At 41.7% G+C, this 27,659-nt stretch overlaps 1 protein-coding gene across 10 annotated transcripts in view; it reads right to left on the bottom strand.

Moving 5' to 3' along the window:
• AKAP13 (A-kinase anchoring protein 13) overlaps window positions 1-27,659 on the bottom strand; it is a 325,971-nt gene that overhangs the window by 248,391 nt on the left and 49,921 nt on the right. For 2 of the 10 annotated variants that reach the window (XM_048868192.2, XM_048868193.2), the window contains exon 3: window positions 15,591-15,675. The exons of 7 other annotated variants lie outside the window; for them this stretch is intronic. In XM_048868192.2, the coding sequence (XP_048724149.1) occupies window positions 15,591-15,601 (11 nt within the window). In that variant the 5' untranslated portion in view covers window positions 15,602-15,675. Of the gene's footprint in view, window positions 1-15,585; window positions 15,676-27,659 lie in introns of all 10 variants that reach the window. One more of the 10 variants, XM_075133181.1, reaches the window with a different exon arrangement.

Below are 27,659 nucleotides of genomic sequence, written 5' to 3' on the forward strand. Positions count from 1 at the left end.
AATTGGCTGGCAGCCTTACCAGGGTTGGGCCTTACGTTGCTTCACAAGATTATACAAACAACATTTCAAAGGGTAGTATAACCTACGAATTCTTTCTTCTCAATTAGAATTGCTCTACCTGTGCAGACTACCTGACACATGTGAAGTCACAGACAGAGAGATTTTGGATAACACGCTTAAAACACCCAAGTAAAGTATTCCACAGTAAAATGCCCACAGCAATTCTCAGATCAGCCGCCTTAGGCAAATAGACTATAACCCTCCAAGAAAAGTTTAAACAAATTCAGGGATTAAAAGAACACAAATCTGGGGCTCCTTGGATCTGACAAATATCCACTGAAGCCAATGGGAGTCCTTCTATTGACTTGAATGAGCACTGGATTAGATCCTCTCTAAATTCTTAAATGTAGCTAAAAAATGTATTGGGTGGGAGCAAATCTATCTACCTTGACTAGCTGGCATGATTCGATTTTTGCATTACCCACATTACACAAAAGGAATTATGCTTCCAAAAAACACACACTCCTCATTCATCAAATATAGAAAATGGCCCTGAGGGCACTCCCACACTATAATAAAACTCTGTCAATCTACGCTTAATTACAAACATTGGTAAGACAGGTTCCCTGCTCCAAAGTACTTAAGCTTTAAAGTACCCAAGATAAAAAAAGACAAGACATAGGACAAGAGTGGAGGACAGGAAGAGTGTGGGTTCATGAGCAGGACAACAGATCAGCAATTTGATGCTTCCCTTTTCAGAAAATTGTACCATCAATATTCATTTCATGATTATTTATTGCAGTTCTTCTAAATAAACCTCAGTGTCATGAGAAATAAGTTGGAGTTTTGTCTCCTTTCCTTTTGAGCTGTGCATGATGCTGTTCAAAAACTAAGGTAAGAAAATTCAACTTATTTAATGCGGTGATGGAAAACAGAAAAAAAAAATCTTTGTAGTAACCCCAGACTTAAAAGCAAAATACTAATCAAATAGAAGTTAACTTGAGATTCCAGCAGATCCAAACTCTAGGTTCCCAAAGAAGAGAGGATACAGCGCAAAAGCCAATGTCCATCTTTGCCTTAATTCTGAAAGTCAATTTATTTTCACAGCATGGGACTGGGTTTAGGAGGGATTTAGCTGGTCTTTAGGCTTTGGGTTGACCCCTCTGTGCTTTGAAAGTCACCCATATTCAATAAATAGCACAAATACATGATGATGTAATGAACCGGACTAGGTGTACCTCCATGCCCTCTACTGGATTACCATGTGAGAGCAGATTTAAAAAAACAGTACCATTTACTTTAGAAAAGAGACATAACTACAGAAACGATCAATATGTGAATGGAGAAACTCAGTCAGGTACTATTTCTTCACTCATGTAATAAAGGGAACAAAAATTAATTAAATGAGAAGAGAACAAAGTAAACAACAGAAATGCCTTTACACAGTTAATTCTGTAGGACACTCTGCCAAAATATACTATAAGGCAGGGATCGGCAACCTTTGGCATGCGGCCCGCCAGGGTAAGCCCCATGGCAGGCCGGGCCGGTTTGTTTACCAGCCGCGTCCACAGGTTCAGCCGATCGCAGCTCCCACTGGCAGCAGTTCGCCGCTCCAGGCCACTGGGGACTGCAGGAAGTGGTGCGGGGCCAAGGGATGTACTGGCCACCACTTCCCGCTGCCCCCAGTGGCCTGGAGCGGCAAACCACAGCTAGTGGAAGCTGTGATCGGCCGAACCTGCAGACATGGCAGGTAAACAAACAGGCCCAGCCCGCCAGGGGGCTTACCCTGGCGTGCCACATGCCAAAGGTTGCCAATCCTTGCCATAAGGCAAAAAGTTTCATAACATTCCTAAAAAGGCTTAGATGTTTCTATGAATAAGAAGAGAGCTCAATTTATACGAGTTCAGGATAAACATCTATCGCGAAGATCAACCCACATGCTTTGAGACATAAGCCAACCACAAACTGCAAGAGATTAGGAAGACTCTCCCCCACCCACCTCCTCCAGCCATGTTAATACAGAATTGTCCATTATGGGCACTTGAACCTTCCTGGTTGGGGACAGGATGTTGGAGGACAGACTTTGTGGTAAAAAAAAAAAAAGTATGACCAGAGAAGATTTCTGCGAACACGTAAAGGACATGTCACCAACATTAAAAGTCATTGACCACAGTGGTAAAGAGCTGAAGGAGAGGGGACTAAGACTGGCAGTTTAAAAATAACATGGCAGAACACTGTCAGCTATAATAATGCAGCATGCAGATAACAACAAGCATGAGTTGCAAAGTACAGAACTTTTTAAGATGTGTTTGTGAACTTCAATGTTTAAACAACTTGCTGTGGTTTACAGTTTCCTGCTAAAATTATCACTGAAAAAAAAAGTTTCATATGTAGCATTTCCTTAGGGGATGTTTGTTTCCCAGCTGTATCCGGTCTCAAACAAAACAGAACCGCATGCTGCCACTAGAATGCAAACACGGGGACGTTCATTCACCGGCAGCAGACAGGAGATTCTTTCTGCCATGAGAGTAGATTTATGTTTTGAAGATTTTGTTGGGATTTTCGAAAGCACTCAGTCCGGGCCTACTACTACTTTCACTGGCTTCAAAAAGGAACAGAGTTAGGACAATACAAAGCCACATTTGAGTGTAAAACAAACACATTTAAAATTACAAGCATAAAAAGAATGGAGATGGTAAAATTGATGGCCTTGCCTTTTTTCCAGCTCTGTGGGGAAAAAAAACATCCAAACAGTTAACTTGAAAATGACTTTAAAAACAAAACTCCGCTTCCTGAATTTTTTCAGAATCCTCAGAGCCTCGGCCTTTAGGCACAACAGCCCCGCAGTGGGACCCAAGGGGTTGCTATGGCAACAATCTTAAAAAGATCAGGTTATCCTGCTCATTGCACCACACCAAAGGGGGAGAAAAAAAACCAATGGGTGATGAAAGCCAACGGAGTGTCACTGATTTCATTGACTGATGATTAAATAAAATGCTCTGGATACAGATTAACTTGCTTTGCTTCATATTAATTATTTCACGCCCCTGGAACTGGGAACCGAAATTGCTTTGTTAGATTGAAATCTGGTATCGTTTCACTGGATCTTTCATAAGTGCCCCCACTGAAGTGCAGACCTGTGCAGAACCAACCAGTTTCAGTTCACCCAAGTTTCAATCAACGTTATCAGCTGATTCTAGTCCATGGGTTGTGCATCCCCAAGTTTCCAGTTCACCCCCAAGACAGTGCAACTCTATAGGAAACTGGGGGGAGGGGGCAGGCGGCGAGGCGGTGAGCGCTATATGAAACTCACTCTACTCCTTCCTGCAGCTACAGATCTCATGCTATGTCTCCCTTACCTGGGGCTGTGATATGGGGGAAGTCCCCATCACACCACCATCTAGAAGGGGGGCTTGGGGTTCTTCAGGAAGGGTAAACAGCTGGTTCAGTCTGAGTCTTTGAAGGGCAATCACTGAGAAGGCTGGTGCACTGGTATCTTCTGGGTGATACCTCTCTGGGGTGGAATTCTTCAGAATGCACCGTACATTCCCTATTAATGCCGTCCTCACAACACCCCTGTGAGGTAGGCCAGAGCTATTATACCCACCTTACAGATAGGGAACTGAGGCACAGACAGACTAAATGACTGGCCCAAAGCCAGGAGGAGCAGAGAATCGAACTTAGATCTCCAGAGTTCCTGGCTAGCACCCTAACCACTGGACTATCCTTCCTTACTGGGCTTTGTGTATGGAATGGCATAGCCAAAGTAACACAGTCACCTGTGGCCTTTGGTATATTACTCAGTCCCTTCTTTTAATCTACACTTGAGGACACTTCAGTGAGTGATTGCCATGCTGTCAAAAACCCCATTACCATGGTACGGAGGTGAATATTTAGTCCACTATGCCGATGCAGGAAACAAGCTATATGACAGGAGTGGCCAAACTGCAGCTTGCAAGACACATGCAGCTCTTTTACAATGGAAGTGCAGCTTGCAGAGCCCCACCCCACGCCACCCATCAACTACCACACTGGGGGGTGGGAGAGGCAGCTCGGGGCTTCTGCCCTGCAGCAGGGTGGTGGGGCTAGGGGCTTCTGCCCAACGGAGAGGGGGATCTCGGCATTAATGCCCTGAAGGAGGCACCTGCTAGGGCTTGGCACTTCTGCCCCGCAGGAGGCACCTGCTAGGATTAGGGCAGAATTCTCTAGCCCCACTACAGGGCAGGAATCCTGGCAGGTGCGCTCCACAGGTCTGAAGCCCCGAGCCCCGGCAGGCACTCCTGGCTCCTGAACTTCTGAAGATTATCGTATGCACCTCGGAGGGTCAGTAAGTTTGGCCACCTCTGCTATATGACTAAAGTGGGAAAACCCTCAACTTCTGAGTCTGCCTGGCTAATGAAAACCAAGCTAATCACTTTGAACTACATACCCCCTGCTCTCCTTCCAAGTACCTCTGCCAGTTCTGTTGGACTGAGTAAGGTTTGTCTGGGGATGGGCACCAATCAGGGTTCCTGTTTCACTAGTGCCTAGGTCAGCAGGTGACTGAGAGCTTGTGGACACTGTGTGGCAGGGTGGACTATGAGAGTGTGAATTGCTGAGTGTTGTGCTCGAATTGCCCCATGTGGATCCTGCCGACAACCACCTTTGATGAATTCTGCAATTCATACCCCCATAGTCCACGCTGCGGCACAGTGTAGCCACAGCAGATACAGGAAGCACACAGTGAGGAACTTCCCAGTACCTAAGACAGGGCTGAAGAAAAGCTAATGAGGCTTAAGTTCATTCTTAGGATGTTCAGGAGAGAACTGTGCATGCGACAAAAACAAAACCATGAAAAACCAATAGCAACACTGCTACTACAAGTAACATCCTAAAAAGTATCTTTCCCTGCCCCATTTTTAAATTCTTCTTTCTGCAACATTCCTGTTCAAAATTGCTAAAATTGTCAACTGATTACTCACTTCCCAGTCAAAATGCTGGAGTGAGATCAAACAGTGACCATGGTTAATAAAGCCAACAATACTCCCCACACTTGGGAAAGGAAAGTGGCAGCAGCCCCTCTCTTTAAAATGGTTGATTGGGTGCTTCTCTGCCATCCCCACCCATCCATCTCTACTCCCTGTAAAGAAACACAGTATTAAAGATCCAGAATCCAAATATGCACTGCTCTAGAGCCCACGTGCCCCATTTCAAATAAACAGAAGTACTGTAAATGTTGAAATGAGAGAGAGTAAAAGGATTATCAGCTGGCTCTAATTATACCAACTGATCTCATCCTCTTGCCATAAGCCTCTTTCTCATGTCCGGAATCTATTTGTGTAACACAAAGACGAGCTTCTTTTAATGTACACTGTATGGAACGAGGAGGGGTGTGCAGGATCACTGGCTCGGTATGAGCATACTTAATGTTTTACATCAACATCATCTACTACAGATGGACTCACTTGCATCAAGCTATTATCTAGTCCCCCACCTGCCTGTTTTTATTTCTAAATATCCACCATCACTGATGGTAAATGCTTTTAAAAATAAATATTTTCCTAACGTTATCTTAGTGCATAATAACACAAATGTCAATCACCAAGAGTTGGCCTATGTAGAATCTATGTAACATCTATTTGCAGAATGCACCAACCAACAACTGAGGAGCTATGATGCCATTAAAGACAAAACAGAAATAATGTCAGAGTTTTTTGGTGTACATTAGGGATTCAGCTATGAAGTTAATATTTAGCCGTTAACTAAACGAATGGAAGGGTCCCCCAGCAAGTGCAGCAAAAGAGACTATGTGCCTATGAAAGCATGTTTGTGCAAGCGTTCAAATTAAATCTTCCAACAGGTTCTGGTGCAGCTGTTGTTTCTTCCCCATATGTGCAAGGCAGCTATCCACAGGCTGAAATTCCATTTTTGGAAGGCTTCAGCAGCCAGTCTAATCAGCTGAAGAGTTTGGGTAAAGATTTAAACTTCAATTTTTTTTAAACAAAATTTGCTTTTTGGCATCAAACTCCTGAAAACTGTGCAAGGATAGTTGTCCTAAAATTGCAAGAGTGACTAGTAATTTTTGGGAGCCCAACTTGAGACTTCGTAAAGCGCCCCAATTTTTAAGGCAGAACTTTCTGAATAATCAGGCTGCTTACAAGGTGTCTTAAGTGTGGTATCCAAAAAACTGAGGCAACCATAATCACTAGACATTTTTGAACATTTAGATGAATCCTGTGTTTATTGTGTAGTCTCTATTATCTGCTGATCCTTTTTGGTGGAAAAAAAGACCTTGTGGAGTATTTTGCCAAATGCAATCCACAGACATTTTGTGCAGATAGAAGAGGGACAAAGATCACTTTCAGCTGGAAAGCTGTCATTAACAGAGGAGTGCATGCAAAATCTTGCAAGCAGTGGGATTTCTTGACCTACGGATTCCATGATCCCAGGCCACACCAGGTGGCTCAGTATGACTCCAGCTCAGTCTTGCTCCTGTGCAGACTCTGACTTGTGTGGTATTGTAAGCATGTGCATTCAGCAGTACTAGCATTTGGGTTTCACTGTTATGTTTTATGGCTTACAACACTGAATGAAAAAAAAAACAACATACCTCCCCCACCCACAGATGCCGCCCTGAGTGCCGGCTCCCCAGCTCCCATTGTCCGGGAACCACGGCCAATGGGAGCTGTGGGGTTGGAGCCTGTAGGCGGGGACAACACGCTGAGCCCCCTGGCTGCCCCCCCACCTAGGAGCCGGAGAGACATGTTGCAACTTCCCCCGTCCCTGGGAAATGCAGGGGCTACCTGAGGTCAGCGCCACATGGAGCCTTCACCCCGAACCCCCTGCCCCAGCCCAGATCCCCCCCCACACACTCTGAATCCCTTGGCCCTAGTCCAGAGCCCCCTCCTGCACCCCAAACCCCTCATCCCTGGCCCCACCCTCATCAGAACCCTCACCACCTCCCGTACCCCAACCCCCTGCCCCAGCCTGGTGAAAATGAGCAAGTGAATGAGGGTAGGGGAGAGCAAGCGACGGAGGGAGGGGGATGGGGTGAGCAGGGCCTTGGAAAAGGGGTGGGGCCTCAGGGAAGGGGTGGGGCAAGGGTGTTCAGTTTTCTGCAATTATAAAGTTGGCAACCCTAGCCCCACTCCCTACTTTCTCCCTCCCTCATTCACTTCAAGCTGAGAATGAACAATACATTTGGAGTGGAACCACAGAAATGTTGCTTTGCACGTCAGACTCGCATGAAGTACCACATATGCCTCAGAAACAGCATCATAATTTGACAAGGATAATCATTTGTATGTGTTTACTGGTATGCATATGTGCAAATCAGGTAATTAGCCAAGCAACACATGCATGCAAATATGTAGTCCGACAAATAAATACACCAATTTTGCATTTGCAGCTAAGGCAGACGTCTTAAAATTTGGTATTGACTCCAGATTCTCTCTAGGAGCTCAGAGAAGCCTCGCTTCCCCCACCCCTCCCCCACTTATTTCTAGTTCCAGATAACTCCACTAACTCTGAGTCCCTAACTTCTGGGAGCATCTCCCTTCTCGCTGCAGAATCTGGAGGCAGCAGAAACATTTCGAGAAGGCCATGCCCATTCCTTTTGACTCCCGGTCATTCTCCTTGCAGAATCATCCCAAATTTAAATTCCCCTATTTTTTTCACTATTTGTGAACAGAGTGAGCATTCAGGTAAGGTTTGGCCTTTGCCACAGGAGTAAACCTTACTCAGGAACCTTCTAAGGTTCCCTCTTTGGAATACTTCTTTTAGGTCCACTCCCGTACTACTTCACAACTCAGAACCATCCCCGGCCTCAAAAGAGAGAAATCCTCCATCTGTAATGCTCCTCTATCGCAAAATTGTTCTCAGTCCACAGACCCCTGGAAAGCCAAGGAAATATGCTCTCACAGATAAGTGGTAGACATTCTTTCGCAAAAAGCTTTTGTTACAGGTACCTGGAAGGTTGGAACTTGACCAGGAATGTAGCAATTGTGATCTTTCCCCAGGGTAAGTGTCAAACCCTCCATATCTCTAAGACCAACTCCCCTTAAAGCAAGTTCTGCCAAATTTCTTGCAGCCCCTAACAGGCATCTTCTGGGATTTGTGTGGCAAACAAGTGAGTAGAGTTAAAGACATGCCTCCATGTTATCTGTAAGGCATCTTCTTTTCAGAGGCAGAAGAGGAATTAAAGCTAGTTTGCACCAACCTTAATTCCTCTATAAGGAGCTCCACTCACAAATACAAGTTGAAAAGCCAGTACTTCCTCACCAAAAGATCAAGAAACAAAGAATCAAAGAAATCTGAAAAAGTACAAAACATTCCACTCATCATCCAAATAGAAACACACTTTATATCACAGCATAAAAATTAGGATCAGGATATCCAGGAAGGAATTTGCCCCACTATTCTCTGATTTACTTGATACTACAGGTAGAAGGAGGATAACATCCAGTAGGACATCCAGCCAAATAAAAAGGAAAATATGGCAAAGGTATATGCCTTCTAACCGGAAACCGGATATAGTCCTGACCCTTTGGGATTGGGGGAGGGGAGGCCGGTTACATTAGAACTGGAATTTCCTGATAAAATGACACATTTCTTACTGAAAGACCACATAGATAGGGAAAATGGAAAGCACATCTGAAGAGACTATGGGGCCTACATCTCATTTAACCAAGCAACCATAGCAAACACTTTTTTTTGCAGGGACATCTCTATTGCGGCATGGTCTTAAAAGCATGTCACCCATCCATACCCATTTCTGGACAATATATTGAAATCTCTCCAGGTGTCCAGAAAGCAACAGCTCAAGCTCTAATGCTGCTCCAGGCATGCAGTTATGTCACATTTCTGAAGTATATGAAATCCAAAACAGAATATCCCTCCTGTGAGTGGAAATAGACACAAAGCAGGGCACGACAAGGATCAGACCACGTAGATCCTATAAAGCTCAGATCCTACCCTATTCCCCACCCCAGAGAAGTTAGCTTTGCCTTCAATTTATGGGATCAATGCTATTCTGCAAAGGATTACACCTTGACAGGGTGAGCTTGGCAAACATTTATTCTCAGAGCCTGGAATCATTCTCCTCAATAGTAATCTCAGCAACAAACTGATCCCTTAGGAAAGAAATACCATAAGGTACCCAAAGGCTCCCCTCCTTCCACACCCCAATTACTTTGCGATCTGGGATCACAACAGACAAGCGTAAAATGTTGAGGAACCCTTGTCATGAAGCAGCATGCAACCCAGCGAACTTGTGCACCTATAGTACAATGTACAATTAATCTGGGGAGCGGGGTTGGTGTCAGCCTTACAGTTATATGGTTATTTTAAACGTCCCAAGCAAGTTCATAAAGGTAAACGTCATTAACAAATTACCAAGTTATGAATAAAGGAACTTGGATTGATTTAAATCACCAATTTTAATCATGATTTAAATGAGCAAGCAAGAGACCTAGATTTAAATTCTCAGCTTTAATTGTTTTGCATTTTTACTTTTTAGCTGTTATCCCAAAACCATGGTGACTCTCATTGGTTATTAACCATTAAAACATGTTGATTTGCAACTAAATGTAGTATATCTTTTACACTAAATTTGTACTTCTTTTTGCTAATGGGGAGGGTACACCGTATCTATACATGGTTATTTAAGCAATTACATACATTAATTTACATATATTCAGATTCTTAACTTCTACATTTTTATTATGTTAGAAAATGGTGAATGATGCATTTCTTATTTACTGAATGACTATTCATTTTTACTTGTGATTTGTTTCAAGTTCTATTTGGATACAAATTCAAATCAATTAAAATAGTTTTATATAATAAAAATAATTAAAATGCTGTTGGATATATAAAAACATTTAATCAAAATATTTTGGATTGAAAACTAACTGACTTATTTAACAAAACATCAGTAGATAATGAACTGAATTGTTTCTGGTCTCCAGGTTCTTCAAGATTTTAGGACTGGTAGATCTCATCCTCTCCCAACTTCATTTTTATTCACAGACTGGAAGAGGAAAACTAGCCTTCCTGCTTTTTCAATTGCTTTAACTTTGAATGAATAGTATGGGAACTGAACCAGTTTATTCAACTGAAATGAAGAAAACATTCCCTCTGCACCTGCAGAAGAGGTTACCGCAGTCAGAAGCTAGTTTAACACTTGAACAAACTCTGGTTCCAGAAGCTTAACCGGTTAATTCCACCAGTTCGGTGCTCTGACCTGTAAAATTTGGCAACAAATATGTATTGCTTCATATTAATTTTTGTATTTAAATTATTTTAATAGATTCTAAGTTTGCACCTTAATATAGGTTGTCAATTTCAAACAGATTTATTTTTAAAAAACTAATTTAAAACCAATTTTAAAAGCCAATTTAAATAAAAATAATCTTTTTTGAATTTTTTTAATCAAATAGTTATCCACCCTACAAGGAAGTTATTTTAAAAACTTTTAATCATATGTACAGTTTTGCCCTGGTCCATGAGCCAAAAAGGAAGCAGCATGATCTAAAGGATATGGTTACTGGGTATCAAGTTTAGCTGTCTACAGATTCTGCATAGAAGACACACCCAAAAGTCAGGTTTTCCAGAAAGGCATTAGGTGAGCAGGTTTCAGAGTAGCAGCCGTGTTAATCTGTATCCGCAAAAAGAAAAGGAGTAATTGTGGCACCTGTTAGTCTCTAATGTGCCACAATTACTTCTTTTCTTTTTATTAGGTGAGCAGTTTTCCACTGCCTATCCACTGGTTCTCTGGAGATCAGTCTGCTGCCATCTTCCCATATAAGGAAGCTACATTTTTCCCTTGCTGAGTCACTCTCTCAGGAAGAGAATCACAGATGCTTCAGAACAATGAACACTGCCCAAAATCCAGGCTTGTTATGCCCCAGAAAAAATAATCTTCTAAAGCACCTCAAGGAGTTCACTATATTAGCATCTGAAAAAGATCAGATATTTCTTCCTCATGAATACAAAACTACTGGGTATTCACAGGTGATCTACTCTCATCCTTTCCATATTGTTTCTCTGATTGGTTTATGTGATAAAGACACAGCCATTCTCCTTCATACGTGCAAGGATACATTAGGTTGGTTGGGGTTCAGGAAGAACCATGAAGCAAGGTTCTTAGCCATACATATCTTCATTTTTTTCCTGTTCAATTAGGTGTCATTTCTAATCTAGCCAAATAAGGATTCATTTCCTACTCTAAGTGCTATCAAGGGTTAAAATACATATCATTCCCCAGTTCCTCAACTGTGCAAAAGAAAAGTTAAATCAAAATAATTACAATAGTAAATGCTCGTCTTTGCAGACTAACAGCAGCTTATGATTAATCCATTCAGCTGCTGCTAACATGCAGTTGTGCCAAAGGATCTGGGCCAAAAATTGTTACATATGCTGTGTCCAAAGCACTAGTTTTCTTGGGTAGGTCCATGGAAAATCTGAGACACTGCACACAGTAAACAGGCTAGACAGAGTAGGAGTAGAAAATGATCTCCACTCCCAAAAACAGGACCAATTTAAAAAAAAAATTTAAAATATCAGGACAGAATGATCCCCACTCCAGAAAACAGAACCAATTTAAAAAAATAATAATTTAAAATAGCAGGACAGATTGGCAACTCCCATCTAAAAGGACAGATTAAGTTTTAGTATTCTGGCATTCTGTATTCAATTCTGGAAGATTGAAAGTGGGATTCAAAAGGGGTACCTTGAAAAGACAGATAGATCATGGAGGCTCTAATCAGAGCAGAATGCCCAGAACTGAGCCTCAGGAGGGGAAAACTGACTCTACGGTCCTATTATAAGGGAAAAAATACAACTGAACTTTACCAGCAGCTCTCAAGAGCACCACACCCCTGAGAGCTAAAAGAGCGACTGCAGGATTTCCTAGTCAGAACTCTTGATGCTGACTCTAACCTATGGTACGATCTTCTCCTCACACACGCATGTTCCTCCACTCAGTCCTGACAGGATCTCAGAGCAACATGCGAATAGCGATTCACCCCTATTTTAAAAAAGATAACCAGGATGCAGATGAGACCTTATTAGCGAAACCAACCGTGCTGAAAGTGAGGAGGTAAAAAAAAAGAAAGAAAGAAACTGAGGAACCCATACGAAGGCAGTAACGTACTTCTGTGAAATCACAGTCTACACAACAGGGACTGGAGCAGGAAGCAGCACCTCCATCTACGGGAAAAGAAATCTCTAAAGGTAACCCACTGATGAAGCTAGGGAACGAAAGGCCTGTATTGATTAAATTAAATACATGAAAGCCAAATTCACATATTAAGACAAGCTGTCCAGACATAAGACTAAAGCAGTGATATTAGGATGAGGACACCTTCAGACAGGTAATGCCAGAAAAGAGAATGTGTGTGTTAGCTGCAGGCAGTCTGGCAGAGGCAGTACTTATAACCACTGTTTCAGATGTGGGAGCGGAGAACACTACCAGTCGGGATGCCATGCACAGAGGATCACGTGAGGAACTGGCAGAGGGTCACCCCTACAAAACCAGGAGTGACTGGTGGAACTTCAGAGTCCCAAAGTCAGCTTCAGCATCAGGCAGGAAAGTCACAAGAGAGCAGAGACAAAGCTGAGAGCCCTGTGTCTGATTTACCGGGAGTGAACCATGTCTGTCATCTAATGCCCGAACAGCAAACCAGAGTGACTAGCTTAATTGGAAAGAGATGTTTGGTGTGGTGTTTCCTCAATAAAGCGAAAACGATGAGACACTAGGACACAGGTGTGCATAGTCTTCTTGAGCCAGTGGGTGGAAGATAATCTCCCACGGACATGCCTTAGGAAGCTTGAAGAGTTACTGGAAATAGAAGATGGGCTTGATCTTAAAGCTGCCCATAGAACTCAGATCCCTTTAGAAGGATGGATTGAAGTCCAGTTCCAATTAAGCAAAGATGACAACATCTTGACTGTTCCTGTGCTGGCCAGTCCACAAAAACTGGAGAACTCAATCACTGGCCACAGTGTTATTGACTATCTCTTCTAATACCACTGCTGCAATTTACCTTATGAGGCACCAGCACTTAGCTTTATTAACAATATGAAACATCTATTTTCTCATTTGGGCATGGCCAAAGTAGCAACTCTTGTGAACTTCATCAGAAATAAACAATTCTGACAAATTGTGAATGCTTAAAGTAGGGGGAAAGGAATATGCAATCCCCAAAGGAACAGCCACTGATGCAGCATGTTGGGTTCTTACAGGCCTGAATACTGAAAGTTTAATAGCCATATTTGAGTCGGATGCTGCTGCTCAATGGCCTGAGGATTTAGACATGAGACTCACTAGCCAAAATACCTAAAGGATCACCTTGCTGGATAAATATCCCTGTGAGTAACCCTGTAGAACATGACGTAACGCTGAAAGGATGAACTGTGCTGGGAAGTTTACTGCAAATTAAATCTGAAATTTAAGTGGATGGATACTCAACAGATAAAACCTTTCCAGGTGGCATCAGTGTTTAAAAAGAGATGGTCATATCAAGCGCCAAGGACTAAAGCCAGCAAAGAGAACAGCCTCTAAGCGGAAGAGATGACAGATCTGTTTGAACCAACAGTGAACCTGAGCCATTTGTCAGAGATGTGAAGGAAAATGCTCCAGCAGACATTGAAAGAGGAGCCCAAAGCTTTTTCCAAAGATGACAGAGACATGGAATAGATCTCTAGTCTGCAGATGACATTACCAGCAACGTACAGAAGACTTGCATCTCAGTGTCTCGTCCATTATATAAAGAGCTAAAGGAATATCTGCAAGAGCTCCTAAACAGGGGATGTGTAACAAAATCAGTCATCCTATCCATCGTCAGTGGTATGTGTCTGGAAAAGGGATGGTAGTCTAAGATTCTACATTGACTACTGGGGATTGAATGGACAAACCACAGCAGACAGAAATCATCCCTCAAATCCATGATGTTCTGAGCGGATTAGGAGGTAAATCCGGTTCTTCCTTTTGGATCAAGTGAAGGCCCACCATCAAAGTTTCATGGCTGACCAAAGCCATCACATCATGCCCTTCATTACTCCATGGGGCCTGTATGCATGGGTTAGAATCCTCTTTGGTTTAACAAATGCACCTGCTGCCTTCTAGGGTGTATGGAAGAGTGCCTTGTGGACCTTAGGGATGAGGTATGTATTACACGCTTACAGCAGTACCTTTGAAGAACACATGGAGAATGTAAGGGGAGTACTACAATTAAAGAAACATGGAATTAAGCTGAAAGCTTCTTAATGTGACCTCTTTAAGAGAGACGTATGTTACCTGGGAGTGGAGGGTGTCTGCTGAAGTTTATAAGATGGATCCAGTTGACACCATGGCTGTTTGTGCTGTTGCAGAGCAACTACCAAGCACAAGAGGGGAATTTCACAAGCTGCTAGGCTTCCTCTCCTACTATCAAAGGTACATTCAAGACTTCTCTCTAATAGAAAAGCCATCGTATGGCTCATCCAGTCTTTGCTCAATAAATTCTAAGGCCAGAATGGACCATTGTGACAATCTAATCTGACCTCCTGTATAACACAGACCATAGGACTTTGCTCAAATATTTCCTAGAGCAGATCTTTTAGAAAAACACCCAATCTTGATTTAAAATTTGTTAGTGATGAAGAATTCACCATCGTAAATTGTTGCAATGGTTCCTTACTCTCAGTGTTGAAAGTTTACACCTTATTCCCAATCTGAATTTATCTAACGTTAACTTCCACCCATTGGATCGTGTTATACCTTCTCTGCTAGACTGAAAAGCCCATCATTAAATATTTGTTCTCAAGGTAGATACTTGTCGACTGTAAAAAAGTCACCCCTTAACCTTCTCTTTGTTAAGCTAAATAGATTGAGCTCCTTGAGTCTACCACTATAAGGCATGTTTTCTAGTCCTTTAATTATTCTTGTGGCTCTTCTCTGAACCCTCTCCAATTTATCAATATCCTTCTTGAACTTTGGACACAAATGGACACAGGATTCCAGCAGCAGTTGCACCAATTCCAAATACGAGGTAAAATCACCTCTCTACTTCTACTTCAAATTCCCCTATTTATGCATCCCAGTATTCCATTAGCTCTTTTGGCCACAGCGTCATACTCGCGTCCAGCTGATTATCCAAAATGACCCCTGTAATGTGGGGTCTTGGAAATAAAATAGCTGGGGAAATGGCAAATCTACAGAGACAGAGCTAAATTACATGACATTCCCCACCTCCGAGAGAGAGAGGGAGAGAAATGCATTTCACACTGTTTCAAATGGGGAACTCTGTGAGCTTAATAGTGAGACAGATAATACACCATACTCCATGTAAAATGCTGATATTGCATTCTGTTCCAAAAGCTTTATGAAATCTGTACCTGTTTGGTTGTTCTTCAGTATGATAGTTATGTTGTTTGACTTCTACTTCAAGTCAACAGTAAAAAATTAATTGTAGCAAAATAATGGTCTGTTAAACCAACCTAAGAAATGAGCTTTGATATCAACATCTTCTTATGGTATCGACAGACAAGTCAGGGAGATAACATCACAAGAACATGTAATCTCAACTACTTCTATTCATCACTGATCAATAAAAAGTGTTTAACCTTACTGTAACTGCATGCAGCAGCGTGCAGCTTCTTTCAAAACCTCCAAGTCAAGCACAGAGAATCGCAGCAGAAAGCAATATACGGGTCCTGGAAAAGAGAAAATTGGAAACATTTGAGGCACCACTGGCATCACGGGACTTTTAGAATTACATACACAAAAGCGAGAGAGAGAAAACAGTTGAATGGGACAAGCAGTTCATTTGAATACAAGCCAGTGATTGGTCCAGGAGGGAGAATGGAAGTCTCCATTAACCTGTGGAGCTTCACATTTCAAAAAGTAGTAATATTCTGAAGGTGGGAGTGAAAAAAACAGCTCTTTTACCCTTTACTCCTCCAAGTGACATGCAGATGAGGACAGCAAAGCCCCCCTTTCCATTGATGGTTCAATTATATTAAAGTGAAAGATACATCTTGTTCTAAATGGAACTCCTACAAAGATTAAATAAACTTGTTTCAGGAGGAAATCCTTCTGGAGCAGAAGCACATGCTGCCCGCAAGACCCACTCTCCAGGGCACTTAGTAAAGAAGGGCCAGTGGAGAAGGGGCAGAGGAGGGCCAGGCTAGCTGGAAGGAGCCCTGAAAAGCCTCCACTATCTGGAACTCCTGCGTGCCTTTCCACAGGCAAATACCCTGCTCCAGGACATGACTTGCTTCCCATACTGCACCCAAAGGGATTAATCTGTCCCACTAAGTGCACATGGAAAGAGGACAATTTAACTAAATAGGGAAGTTGGGTTCTTAACATACAATTCAGAATGGTGAGAGGAGAGAAAGTACAGTTACTGGTTCAGTTTATTAATGCTCTGTGGGAGATTTTATTAGTTAAAACAAAGTCAGTCAAGCACCTCAGACCCTCACCTGGTCACCACAGCAGGAAAAGTTCCTGTGTACACACAAGTCAGCTGAAACTAGAAAGCTCAACAGGTCATCTCCTGCTTTCCAAGGAAGGGAAGCATCTGTCTTTGCTTACAAATGCCTTCCTGGCCAGGAGAGAACAGAGACAGGCAGCTGCTCTCCCTCACACTGAAACAATATTCTTTAGGGGACCCAGGATTAAAAGTGCATTTATGATCAGTAAAATGACAGTGGTAGTGGTAGAAGTAGTGACTGGGAAATCCTTTATCCTGTGTGAATTAGCAAGTGAACACAGAATGCAAAAAACAAAGAGATGCACCACAAAATATACCTTGTTCAGTTATTCTCACAACTATAGTATGGCTTTAATTATAATGTTGCACAGTAGAACATTTCATTAAATGAATGAAGACTTATTAAGAGCAAAAGCTGCAATGCAGTCTCTTACTGAGTCTTCGCTGAGAGGTCAAGAGACTTTTTGTGCAGTTTAGCAAGGTTCTATTGTATAGAAAATGGTATCATTTTACTACCCATGGGAAATAACAGATACTCAGGGAACAATGGTAGAGAACAGAGCTGATTTTTTTTTTAAAAAAAGTGTCTTCTTTCTTCAAAATGTAATTGAAATTCCAAAATTCAAAAGTTTTCAACCAGCTCTTGTAGAGAGTGTAAGCCTCTTTCCATGTTTCTTTGTTGGCAAACCCAGATGGTTCAAAAGAGAGCTTAAAAAAAACCCTGAAATCCACCCTTGAAATAATTTCCCACCTGGTTGACAATACAATAGACATTAAAGTGGAAATTAACCATCTAAGAGCGTTACTTCTAGTACCATGCATTTCTATCTGGTGCCCACTTGCAGAGCCTGCTAGATAAAGAACCTTAATACTCATTTGGTTCAAAAAGTGATGGTGTCTAGAAGATAGTGGTTTTGTTGTTTGATCGGATACAGTTGATCACTCAGGATGAAGTTTTCCAATATGACATGAAGAGGATTTAGCCACACAAACTCTCTCACATAATGCTAAAAATTCACTCAAATTGTAATGTCACAGCACTGTATGTAAAAAGCCGTTCCTTTGTCAAAATAAAGAAAATCCTCAATCCATCTAGTGGATTTTCAGCTGTTATCTTCTCAAAACCCAAAAATAATAAAGCAACTCTGGAACGCCCACATAGCTCTGACAATGCCCATTGATTTTGACCTGCAATACCCTCTACTATACCAGTCCTGTGATTCTCTTAAGAGAAGCTGTCACTCATGTTAAATTGTTTAGCAGTTGTGTGACATGGAAAGAACATCTATAAGACACGGCAGTAAGAATTTGAAACTAACTTTCACTTGTGGTCAGAGAAAGGACAAACTCAGGAATCTAGAAGCTACAAAAACAAGAAGCTAAGATATAAAACCATTGGGTCAAGTTCATTCCTTGTGTGACGCCCAAATGAGGTCAGTTCAGTGACACAACAGGTGAACTTTGCCCATACGTTCAAAAAGCATGAACTATATGCAGAAGAATTTCACAGTGAAAGAGACAGAAGCCAAGCAAAGAAGGATAAATTATGTAGCAATAAGACAGTTGCAATGCTGAACTGAACAAATCGTATTCACCTTCGGAATCACCAGCTTAATGCATGTGAACACAATTAGGTATTAACTGACCACTGGTTACTTTCTAAAGTATTTCTTTGATGCCATTCACCTTGATATCTCAGCACTATGCTATTTTACAGCACCTACAGTGATATATAACACAGAAGAATGAGGAAGTCTGAGATTGTCAAAGCATCTATGAAACCAACTGTGATTACTATCTTGGCAAATAGCCTAAGCCAACATAAAGCGGATTTATCCTTAAGCTTTTGGATTGGCACACTATTTAGAGATGTCTCCAAGAGTGGCACCTCAGAACTCTTCTCATATAGCCCTCTGTGAATTATTATTAGGGTTGCACAGAAACCCCAATCAGGGTCCTATTGTGCTAGACACTGGGTAAGTATCAGAGAAGACAATCATGGCCTCAGAGAGTTTACAACCTATGTGAGGGACAGAACACACAGCTGAACCAACCAGACAAGCAAGGTGATGGTGGTGTTGGTAAAAATGAAATAAACAGAGTTAAACAGAAGTCACAGTTTGCCACCAGCTCATCAACTAAACAATCTATTTCTGATCTGAGAAATACCTTTGTCCCATCTGGCAAAATATGATCATTGGATGGCAGATCATTGTGTCACTCAGGTCTAAATGCAACCTTTCACACTGAGAAGATTGGAGAATACTCTGCCCATATCACTGGTGAATTATTGATGAGATTGAGTTTTGGCAGGCGGTGATGGGAGTCTGCACAATTTTAAAGATACAATTCCAGTGCCAGGATTAGGTTTGCCCTTTGGCAGGGTTGGGAGTTACAAACCATGTGCTGAAATGTGGGCCACGTGTGTCCCCCAAAGCCTGACTGCTTAGAGCGAGACAGCTTCAGACATTGCCTTTACAAGAAAAGGACTACACTTTCAAAGGACCAACCTCTGTACTTCTAGATGCAAAATGAACAACAATGTCCTTTAGCACTGACTTAAGAAAAGTGATTTATACTCAGTTAAAAAAATGCTTACAAACAATTTCAGGGCAAAGACAGAAAGATCCAACCAGTGATTGACAGGTGTCCTCTGATTTCCCCTGAAGAGTCAAGTAAGCTGAAACACAGGCTTGCTTATCCTTCAGTTAAAACAAAATAAAAACAAACAAACAAACAAACATTAACAAAGCCAGAAGCCACATTTTTAAAGTTATTTCCTTTTTTAAAATACGGGTTATTTTCTTTTCCTTTGAAAAGTGTTATGTACTTTCCACTTTGCAAGCTTCAATGGTTTTGACAGATATCTCAGAATCTGTTTTAATTGTAATAATTAAGCTTTCAACAAATCCAAATGGAGCACAAAAACTGGGCACCAATGAGCTACAAGATAAACAATCTGGTCACTCAATTACAGACCTAAAAGTTGCAATTCTTCAACAAAAAAACTTCAAAAACAGACTCCAACGAGAGACTGCTGAATTGGAATTAATTTGCAAACTGGACACCATTACACTAGGATTGAATAAATACTGGGAGTGGATGTGTCATTCCACAAAGTAAAACTATTTCCCCATGCTTATTCCCCCTCCCACTGTTCCTCACACGCTCCTGTCAACTGCTGGAAATGGCCCACCTTGATTATCACTACAAAAGGTTTTCTCTCTCTACAGCTGGTAATAGCTCACCTTACTTGATCACTCTTGTTACAGTCTGTATGGTAACAGCCATTGTTTCGTGTTCTCTGTGTATATAAAATCTCCCCACTGTATTTTCCACTGAATGCATCCGATGAAGTGAGCTGTAGCTCACAAAAGCTTATGCTCAAATAAATTTGTTAGTCTCTAAGGTGCCACAAGTCCTCCTTTTCTTTTTGCGGACACAGACTAACACGACTGCTACTCTGAAAGATAAACAATTGATTATTTTGAACTGTTTGTTACAGCTGGGACCTCATAATGATCAAGACACCCAAATTAGGCCAATCCCATAGCAATGACTCCCTTCAAAAACCACAACAACCCCCGCTTTACAATTTAGTATCAAATTAAACCAATGAAACTGTTGACTGCCCTCGCTACATCCCCAAACTGCTGTCCCATCTACAAGGTTTTGAACAGAATTTTTACCCCCTTTGCTGATGGCTGTAATTGCATGCACATATTTATACATTGCCATAACATATATACATAGCCTTTCTGGTTACAGAATATCCTCTTCAGTTTTTACTGGTCCTTCAGAAGATAAAAGCAGCTCACAGAAGGCTTTTGGAAGTTTGTCCCACTGTTTAGACAGAATTAGAAAGTGTGGCCCACTTTCTGTGCACAACCAAAATATTCAGAAATACATATTAATGAGAGCAGGATTGAACCCAGAGACCCAGTCTTGCTTTTACTGGAATGTGTCACAACCTTCATACTATGAGTATTAATAATATTTTTGTTTGTTAAAAAAAGTAAGCTCTTGGAGAACCATATCAGGGTCTGCATCACCATGTTCAGTGTATTTGGGGGACAGCAAGAGTATTCTATAAACTTTTTATGGATTTTAAAAATACTGATTGATGATATGCCCTAATGTTATAAGGTTCATACTAAGACCCAGTTTCCATCTCCAGACGAAGAACTGTATTTTAATTTTTAATAATTTTTTTTGGCACATAACTCCAAGCAACATCAAATTGCTATAATGACTCAAGCCTACAACCCTCTCCTCAAAAGAAAGAGTACTAATGACACCATGGATCCTCCTTCTTGGTGTTAGCGTTTCCCCTCCAGGGGGCACAGCCCGTCTGTTAGTACAAGACACAAAGGATGACGTCTCTTCTACAACGACATTCAGACTATAATGCAAACAAGTTATCCCCTCTGTTAACATGGGCCAGAGCCCAAAATAAACCCTCATCCACAGACCAGCAAATGTGCAGGAAGTGCAAAGAACAGCAAGCTCAGCACCACAGGAACACTGTCATTCCTAACCCACAGGCTGAGGCACTGCTGATGGAGCATCTCAATCCTTATTTTACAGATGGAAAGCCCATGCTCCATCCTAAAAGGATGGGTTTCTCTCCCTAGCTTGTGAACACATATTCACAAGTGGTCTTGCAAGAGGCAAAGTTTCTAGTGCACAACACTTTGGGAAAAGCAAATACCATGCATTCTTTGGATGGATTCACTCCTATAAGCAGGTGTCCTTGGGCAACAGTATTTTGTTGCTACTGGATGTGGTATTTCTCAGAGCAGAGAAGTAAACGTAAACAGAACCTAAACGTATTGCAACTCATTATTCCTAGGAAAGAAGCAGCTGACCCTGGAGAAAAATCCAAAATGGATCAGTATTTTTATATGGGTTGCCGAAGGTACGCAAGGCTCTACCTCTATCTATATAACCATGACTCGCCAGCAGCTATATTCCAGTGGAACAGCTAGCTAGAATGATGAGGGTAGCAAGCACAGGGGATTGAGCTTTCTCAGCAGCTGGCCTATGACTGCAGAACTCTCTCATGGAGATGGCAGAATACCCAAAAAAATCTCACCTCCTTCAGAACTAAATGCAAAATTCAGAGAAAAGATGGTCCTAGTGGTTAGAGCAGCTACACAACTGTAGCATTTCAGTGTAGACACTTACGACAGTGGCTGGAGAGGTTCTCCCATAGCTATAATTAACCACCTCCCCGAGAGGCAGTAGCTAGGTGGCCAGTTAGCACTGTCTATGCCGAGGGTTAGACGGCATCTCTCAGGGGTGCAAGTTTTTCACGTCTCTGAGAGATGTAGCTACTCTGATGTAACTTTTCAGTGTAGACCAGGACAGTCTCTCTGTGTCTCAGTTCCCATTTGCAAAATGGGGACAGTAGCACTTCCCTACCTCACAGGGATGTTGTGAAAATAAATACATTACAAATTGTGAGGTGCTCAAATACAGCAGTAATTGGGGTCATAGAAGTACTTAAAATAGAACTCAATTATTTAACTTGACTTTCCCACAAAACAACAAATCCGTTACACACACAGAAAATATGTGGGAAAGAAGAGAAAAAAATCACTTTAAAATATAAAATTAAGAACATCAGATACCACAGCGATGAGTATGAAACAAAAGTTTAGCCAGATCAGCTATTCATTAAAATGGATTCAACCGTACAGGATAAAACAAGAAGGAAATAAACACTGCCTCAGTGAGAGTGTTCATATTTTATATGGATATGAGATTCTTAACCCCAAAGAGCAAATTCCCCCCATCAAATTATCATTTCTATGCCTAGAGGCTTCAACCAAGAGTGAGGCCTCATTGTGCTCAGCACTTTGCCTATATATAGTAAGAGTCCCTATGTCACAGAGTTTACAGATTAAACAGACAAACTGTAAGAAGGGTAATGGAGGCACAGAAAGGAGAAGTTACTTGCGTAGGTCTCACACCAGATCACTGGCAGAGGGGTGGGAACAGAACCCTGATCCTGACCCCACAGTTCAGTGCCCTACCCACTAGACCATGCTGCTTAGCACACAGAAATGTGTTGGCAGCTAGAGAGGCTCCCAAAGTGGGCCACAGACTGCCTTTTCTAGTGTTCTAATGCCTCACAAATATCTGCTTTTAATCTGGTGCTGATCTGCCCAGATTTGCCAAACTGAACATCAAGTAGGCAACCTTAGAATTAAATCGTTTGACTGCGCAAAACAACACGTCACTGAGGCGATGTAGTATTTAACATAATTACATTAATGAGAAGATCTATATAATGTTCCTAAACCAATAATGAAAGAGGAAGTCTAATGATGCAACAAAAAACTGCAACTGAATCTCAGATTACATACTGGCTTGCACAACAGCTCAGACAACTAAACACTAAGGCACCTAGTAGAAATCTTACAGACGACATCATTTTTCCCCACCCATTGCTACTTTCTCTCAACCACCGCTTGATGTTAAACAAGCTAGATCCTAGCCAAATATACCCTACTTCCATTCCATCAGGAGCTAAGGGGTAAACATCATTGAATGAAGTGTTTTAGCAGCACTGCCATCAGCAGTATCACCTAAAACAGAAAAAGCATCAAAATGAAAAAAAAGCGTCACTGTGAGGCTGATCTGTGCGAAAACCTTCTTCAAATTCAATAATATATGTGGCAAGTCTGTCCTAGCTGCACAGCTCTCTTCTCCCAGGTGTGAAGAACTGCCCTTTTCAGCGAAGAGCAAGAGGAGCCATGTACACCAAAGAAAGACGCTGTTCCCAACAGATTATTGAATTGGTTTCACTGCGGTTAAGTTTACAGAAGTCACCACAGTTGTACTGTGTTGTATGTTTTAACTCCCAGCTGGACCCTGATCCAGAGGCAATGTCAGCACAGGGTCAGTTTATACTGGAGTCATCCATAAATCACACAAGGCCTGGGGTTCTTTAGACATTGGTTGGATATTCGCAGCTAGGTTGGGATTGTGAGGAGGGGAGGTGGTCATGCCCAGGAGAATGCTACAAGGAGAGTTTTTTATTTTGTTGTTACACTTCCTTCATTAAAACACTGCCAAACAGTAATGCTTATTTAAAACTACAACATTATTTTGAAAGCGAAAAGGCATTTCATTCCAAATTCCTCTTTTTATGGTTGTTCAACATTTTTAGTTGTATTTTACACGCCAATAACTAGAAGTATCAGATTAGCAGTATTATTTCCCCTTCCCTTTGTAAAGGGCTCAGAGATCTAACAGATGAAAAGTGCTACACTGGTGTAAGACCTCAGAAGTATTATTTAGATTTAGAAAAAGAGCACAGACAATGCTATTGAAAAATCAAGGTGTTCATAATCAATTGGAAAACTCAAGTGCTGATTAGCTGAGGGGGAACAGTATCCATTTGCAAATTGTTTATTTACTAATACTTGCTAGTGATTGTTCATATGTTTGGTTTAAATGGGTATGGGAAAAGCCTCCATTTGATGTTCTATAGTATCTGGAAATATACTTTGAAAAACAATGCCATATTTTTTTTCCCTCTATAAAAATGCTCATCCATTATGGAAACAACATATTAATATTCCTCATTCACTTGGAAAACAAACTATTCAAAATTCTCATACTAAACTCCAAATTAAGAACAATTCACTCCTGCAATGCATCCTACTATGCATTCCCTTGCTCTCCTCCCTCCCCCGAAATCATTCAGCTATTGCTTTTCCAAGGTAACATTCAATAAGACCTCCACATTCCAAGAAGCACAAGAGAACTTGATACTATGACAAGGTTAATGTTGAAAAATGGGGCAGAGCAAGACAACTAGAAGGGGAGAAAAATTCCATTTGGCTTTCAAATGTAAAAGAGGGGTTTGGATTGTATTTTGTTTCCTTGTTTTAAATAAACCCTGCTTTGAGCAGAAAAGTCAGTTTGTTCCTGGTTACATTAAACACATGCAATGCACGTTTAAGAAGCGTGTTGGAACACTCTCAATTCTTATCTTTCCAAGACCTTGGAAAACATTCTGTCCCAAAAAGCAAGCACTGTTATTATAGAAGTCGGAGTTGTTCACTGTGCAAATATCACTGAGTGCACAGCAGTAAAAGCCGGAAAGTTAAAGTTCATTTGTACTTTGTTTCATTTATTACAGAATCATTTCTGCAGTAGAAGTAGAACTTATCTCTGGCTATTGTTGTTACAAATCTGGTGTGGGCTTAACTGCAGTAGGTCAAATAATTTACAATATTGTTGCAGATGGCTGGAAATGAACACACTGCAATTATAGAGCATCTTTTACCTGAGGATCTCAAGCCCATCACTGGCACTTCTTGATGGGCTCACTACTTCAATTTGCTTTTGATTAATATTTTTGAGAGAAACCAGGCCAATGCAGAGGACAGCATTGTTTTCACCCAGTTACTTTCCTGCTCCTCCAAAGGGAGACAGGAAGGATGCAACAATATCTTTAAGGAGATGCCTCATAATGATGCAGTGCAATAGTTTTCAACTTATGGTTCACGGACCCCTAAGGGTCGACAGACTATGTCTAAGATTTCCAAAGGTGTCTACACTTCCATTAGAAATTTGTTATGGGTCTACAAATGAAAAAAGGTTGAAAACCACTGATGCAGCGTATCTCGGGTAAACAACTAAAAGGATTTGTTAAATAGGATTAGTAAGTCACAACGAGAGCCAGAGTCCACCCAACAACACAGAGCCACAAATGCCATGTACTTTAATGGCTCTAAAGGGAGGAAAAACAGGCTCAGGTTGCAAGTGAAATTAAAATGATTGCTAAGAGAGTCAGCGTATGGATGTAATTCACTTGCGCCTGGAGGCAGACGTCAGCATCACACTAGGTATCAGAACCTGCCATTGCTTTGTATTCTGAGGTAACAACAATTCAGGCAGCATCATTAAATCCTAGTTGCACCAGCAGACTCCTCCTGTAAAGTTTACAAGAAGACAAGGTGTGTAACATGAACGGGATTTTGAAAAGCGTCCCCCCCATTATACCAAAGCCAAGACTGTGAGACACAAAACCAACCACACAATGACTTCACCAGCACTGTAAGACGTAGCGGGAAGAAAAACATCCCAAAAGCAAGTAAATCAATCTGAGTACTTTGCTGGGCACAAAGCCTACAGCAAGAATACTGTGGCATTACACAGCACAGTAACGTATACCTTTGTGCCTCCCTTCATGGCGCTGTGGTAGCCTCTCCTCCTCACCATCTCTTGAAGTCAGAAATCTTTGGTGAAAGCAAAGTGAAAGTCTTATTTCTAAAGGATGACCACAGATTCAAGCGGCTACTCAAGAAATTTGGCGAACTGGCCAAGATACGTAGGGCTCAAATGTTATAACATGGAACGACAGATGCACCTTCACTCATTGCACCTGTCAACTGTATTTTCGAATAATATGGCCCTCTCTCAGTGGGGCCTCTAGGCACTATTGTAATACAATAGCATTACCGCATATAGTGAACTACCTGCATTTCCACATGTGTATTGGGCAAGTGACGGCACCACTATTCACCTAGACTAACACCCATGGGCGGTCGCATGTTGCAATAGGGTTTGTAAATGTGACTTCAGATCTCTTGGATCTTCCCTCTCCCAGTTCCTATAACTGCCAATAATCTTCCACCCTCGTCCCCCCGCCTCTCTCAGCAATACCATAAACAATCTAACACTAAGGCAAAAGTTGAGGGGTGGAAGGAGAAAACAGCTCTTTGAAACACAAAGCTTTCAGGATATTTGTATTTGCATGGCCTCCCTGAAGTCAAGGGGAGGACCCACATGGTTAGTTAAGCACCTACAGTCTGTTACAGGATCAAGGCCTTCAACAATATGCACTCCAGGGCCGGGAATGGGGTTTGCTCTATATTTGTAAAGGCCTGTGGGTATTTGCAGTCCTATACGCATCATTTTATACCAACAGTAGTAACAAGTATGTTCTAAGCTACTGTGCACACACACATCCCTCCACACATCAGCAGGCAACAGGATTCAAACTCAGGACCTGCTCCCCCAAGAGCACAGAACTTCTTATTGGAGACCCAAAAAAGCCACTCCACCAACACAACCACACTGCTGCAGCTCACCCACAGGCCTTTCGCGTTACCCTGGGAGACAGATGTTCTCTCTGATTTCATTTCAAAAACATATCCAGATGCAAGTGCCTTGTCACAGACCAAAAACTGGGGGTAATGGCCTGATTTTCCGAGGTACAGAACAGCCATTGAAGTCAATAGGACCTGCAGGTGCTCAGGACCTTCGGAAAGCCAGCTATAGGATTTTAAATGAGGATTTTGCCTAATATTGGTCTCATGTATAACAGATGATTCCATTCTCCCTCACTGCTCCCAGCTCACCTTGCTTGAGTTGCCTTTTCTGGAGATAATGATTCTGATAGGAGATGCTGGCTGGTCAGATACATTTTTTTCTAAAACCTGTTTCTCCCACCTTCTCCAAGTGCCCCTGGCATTGGACATTAGCAGCACTTCTAAATCGTTGAGTCTTCCTCAGTAGCTCACATCTTATGCTGTGTAGCATTTCTCTTGTTTGCTCACCAGCACCCCCAAACATCCCTAATATTACAGTTTGTCCTGCCGCCACAGCAGTTTATCAACTGCATGGCAGCACATTCAGGATTATACACCTAGGACACAATCCTGCAGCCTGAAATAAAACCCTGATACAGAGAGGTCCGTTCATCACGGATACTCACATGTAGGATGCCACAGCATTCTAGGAGGCAATGTGCCTCATACCTCAGGAATTACCACTTTGAAAGGCACAAAAGGGTGATATTTCTAGGAATGGTAAGTTGAATTATACCACCTTCAGTAAACTTCAACACCTGCCCACAGATCTGCGAACACAGACAGAAGGGGTTAAAGTAGTGTTTCTGAAGAGTTAATCTGTTCGCCTCACCTGTCCCCGGAGTATGCAACATGCATATCTGCTATCAAGAGACATGCTGAACAGGTGGAGGTAGAAGGAGTTAGCAAGAGCAGAGATAACCCAAAATATGCATGGTCAGCAAGTTTTAGAGGAATAGAAAATCCATTTCCTTAATTATATAAGTTTATGGGCAATTTTTATTAAAAGTTACACTCTTACAAGGATAATTTTTAGAATTAATAGTCTGCTTTAAGAGAACAATAAATCCCAGGGCCATCGGTGTCACCA

Source organism: Caretta caretta, chromosome 10 (genome assembly GCF_965140235.1).
Source record: "Caretta caretta isolate rCarCar2 chromosome 10, rCarCar1.hap1, whole genome shotgun sequence".
NCBI lineage: Eukaryota > Metazoa > Chordata > Testudines > Cheloniidae > Caretta > Caretta caretta.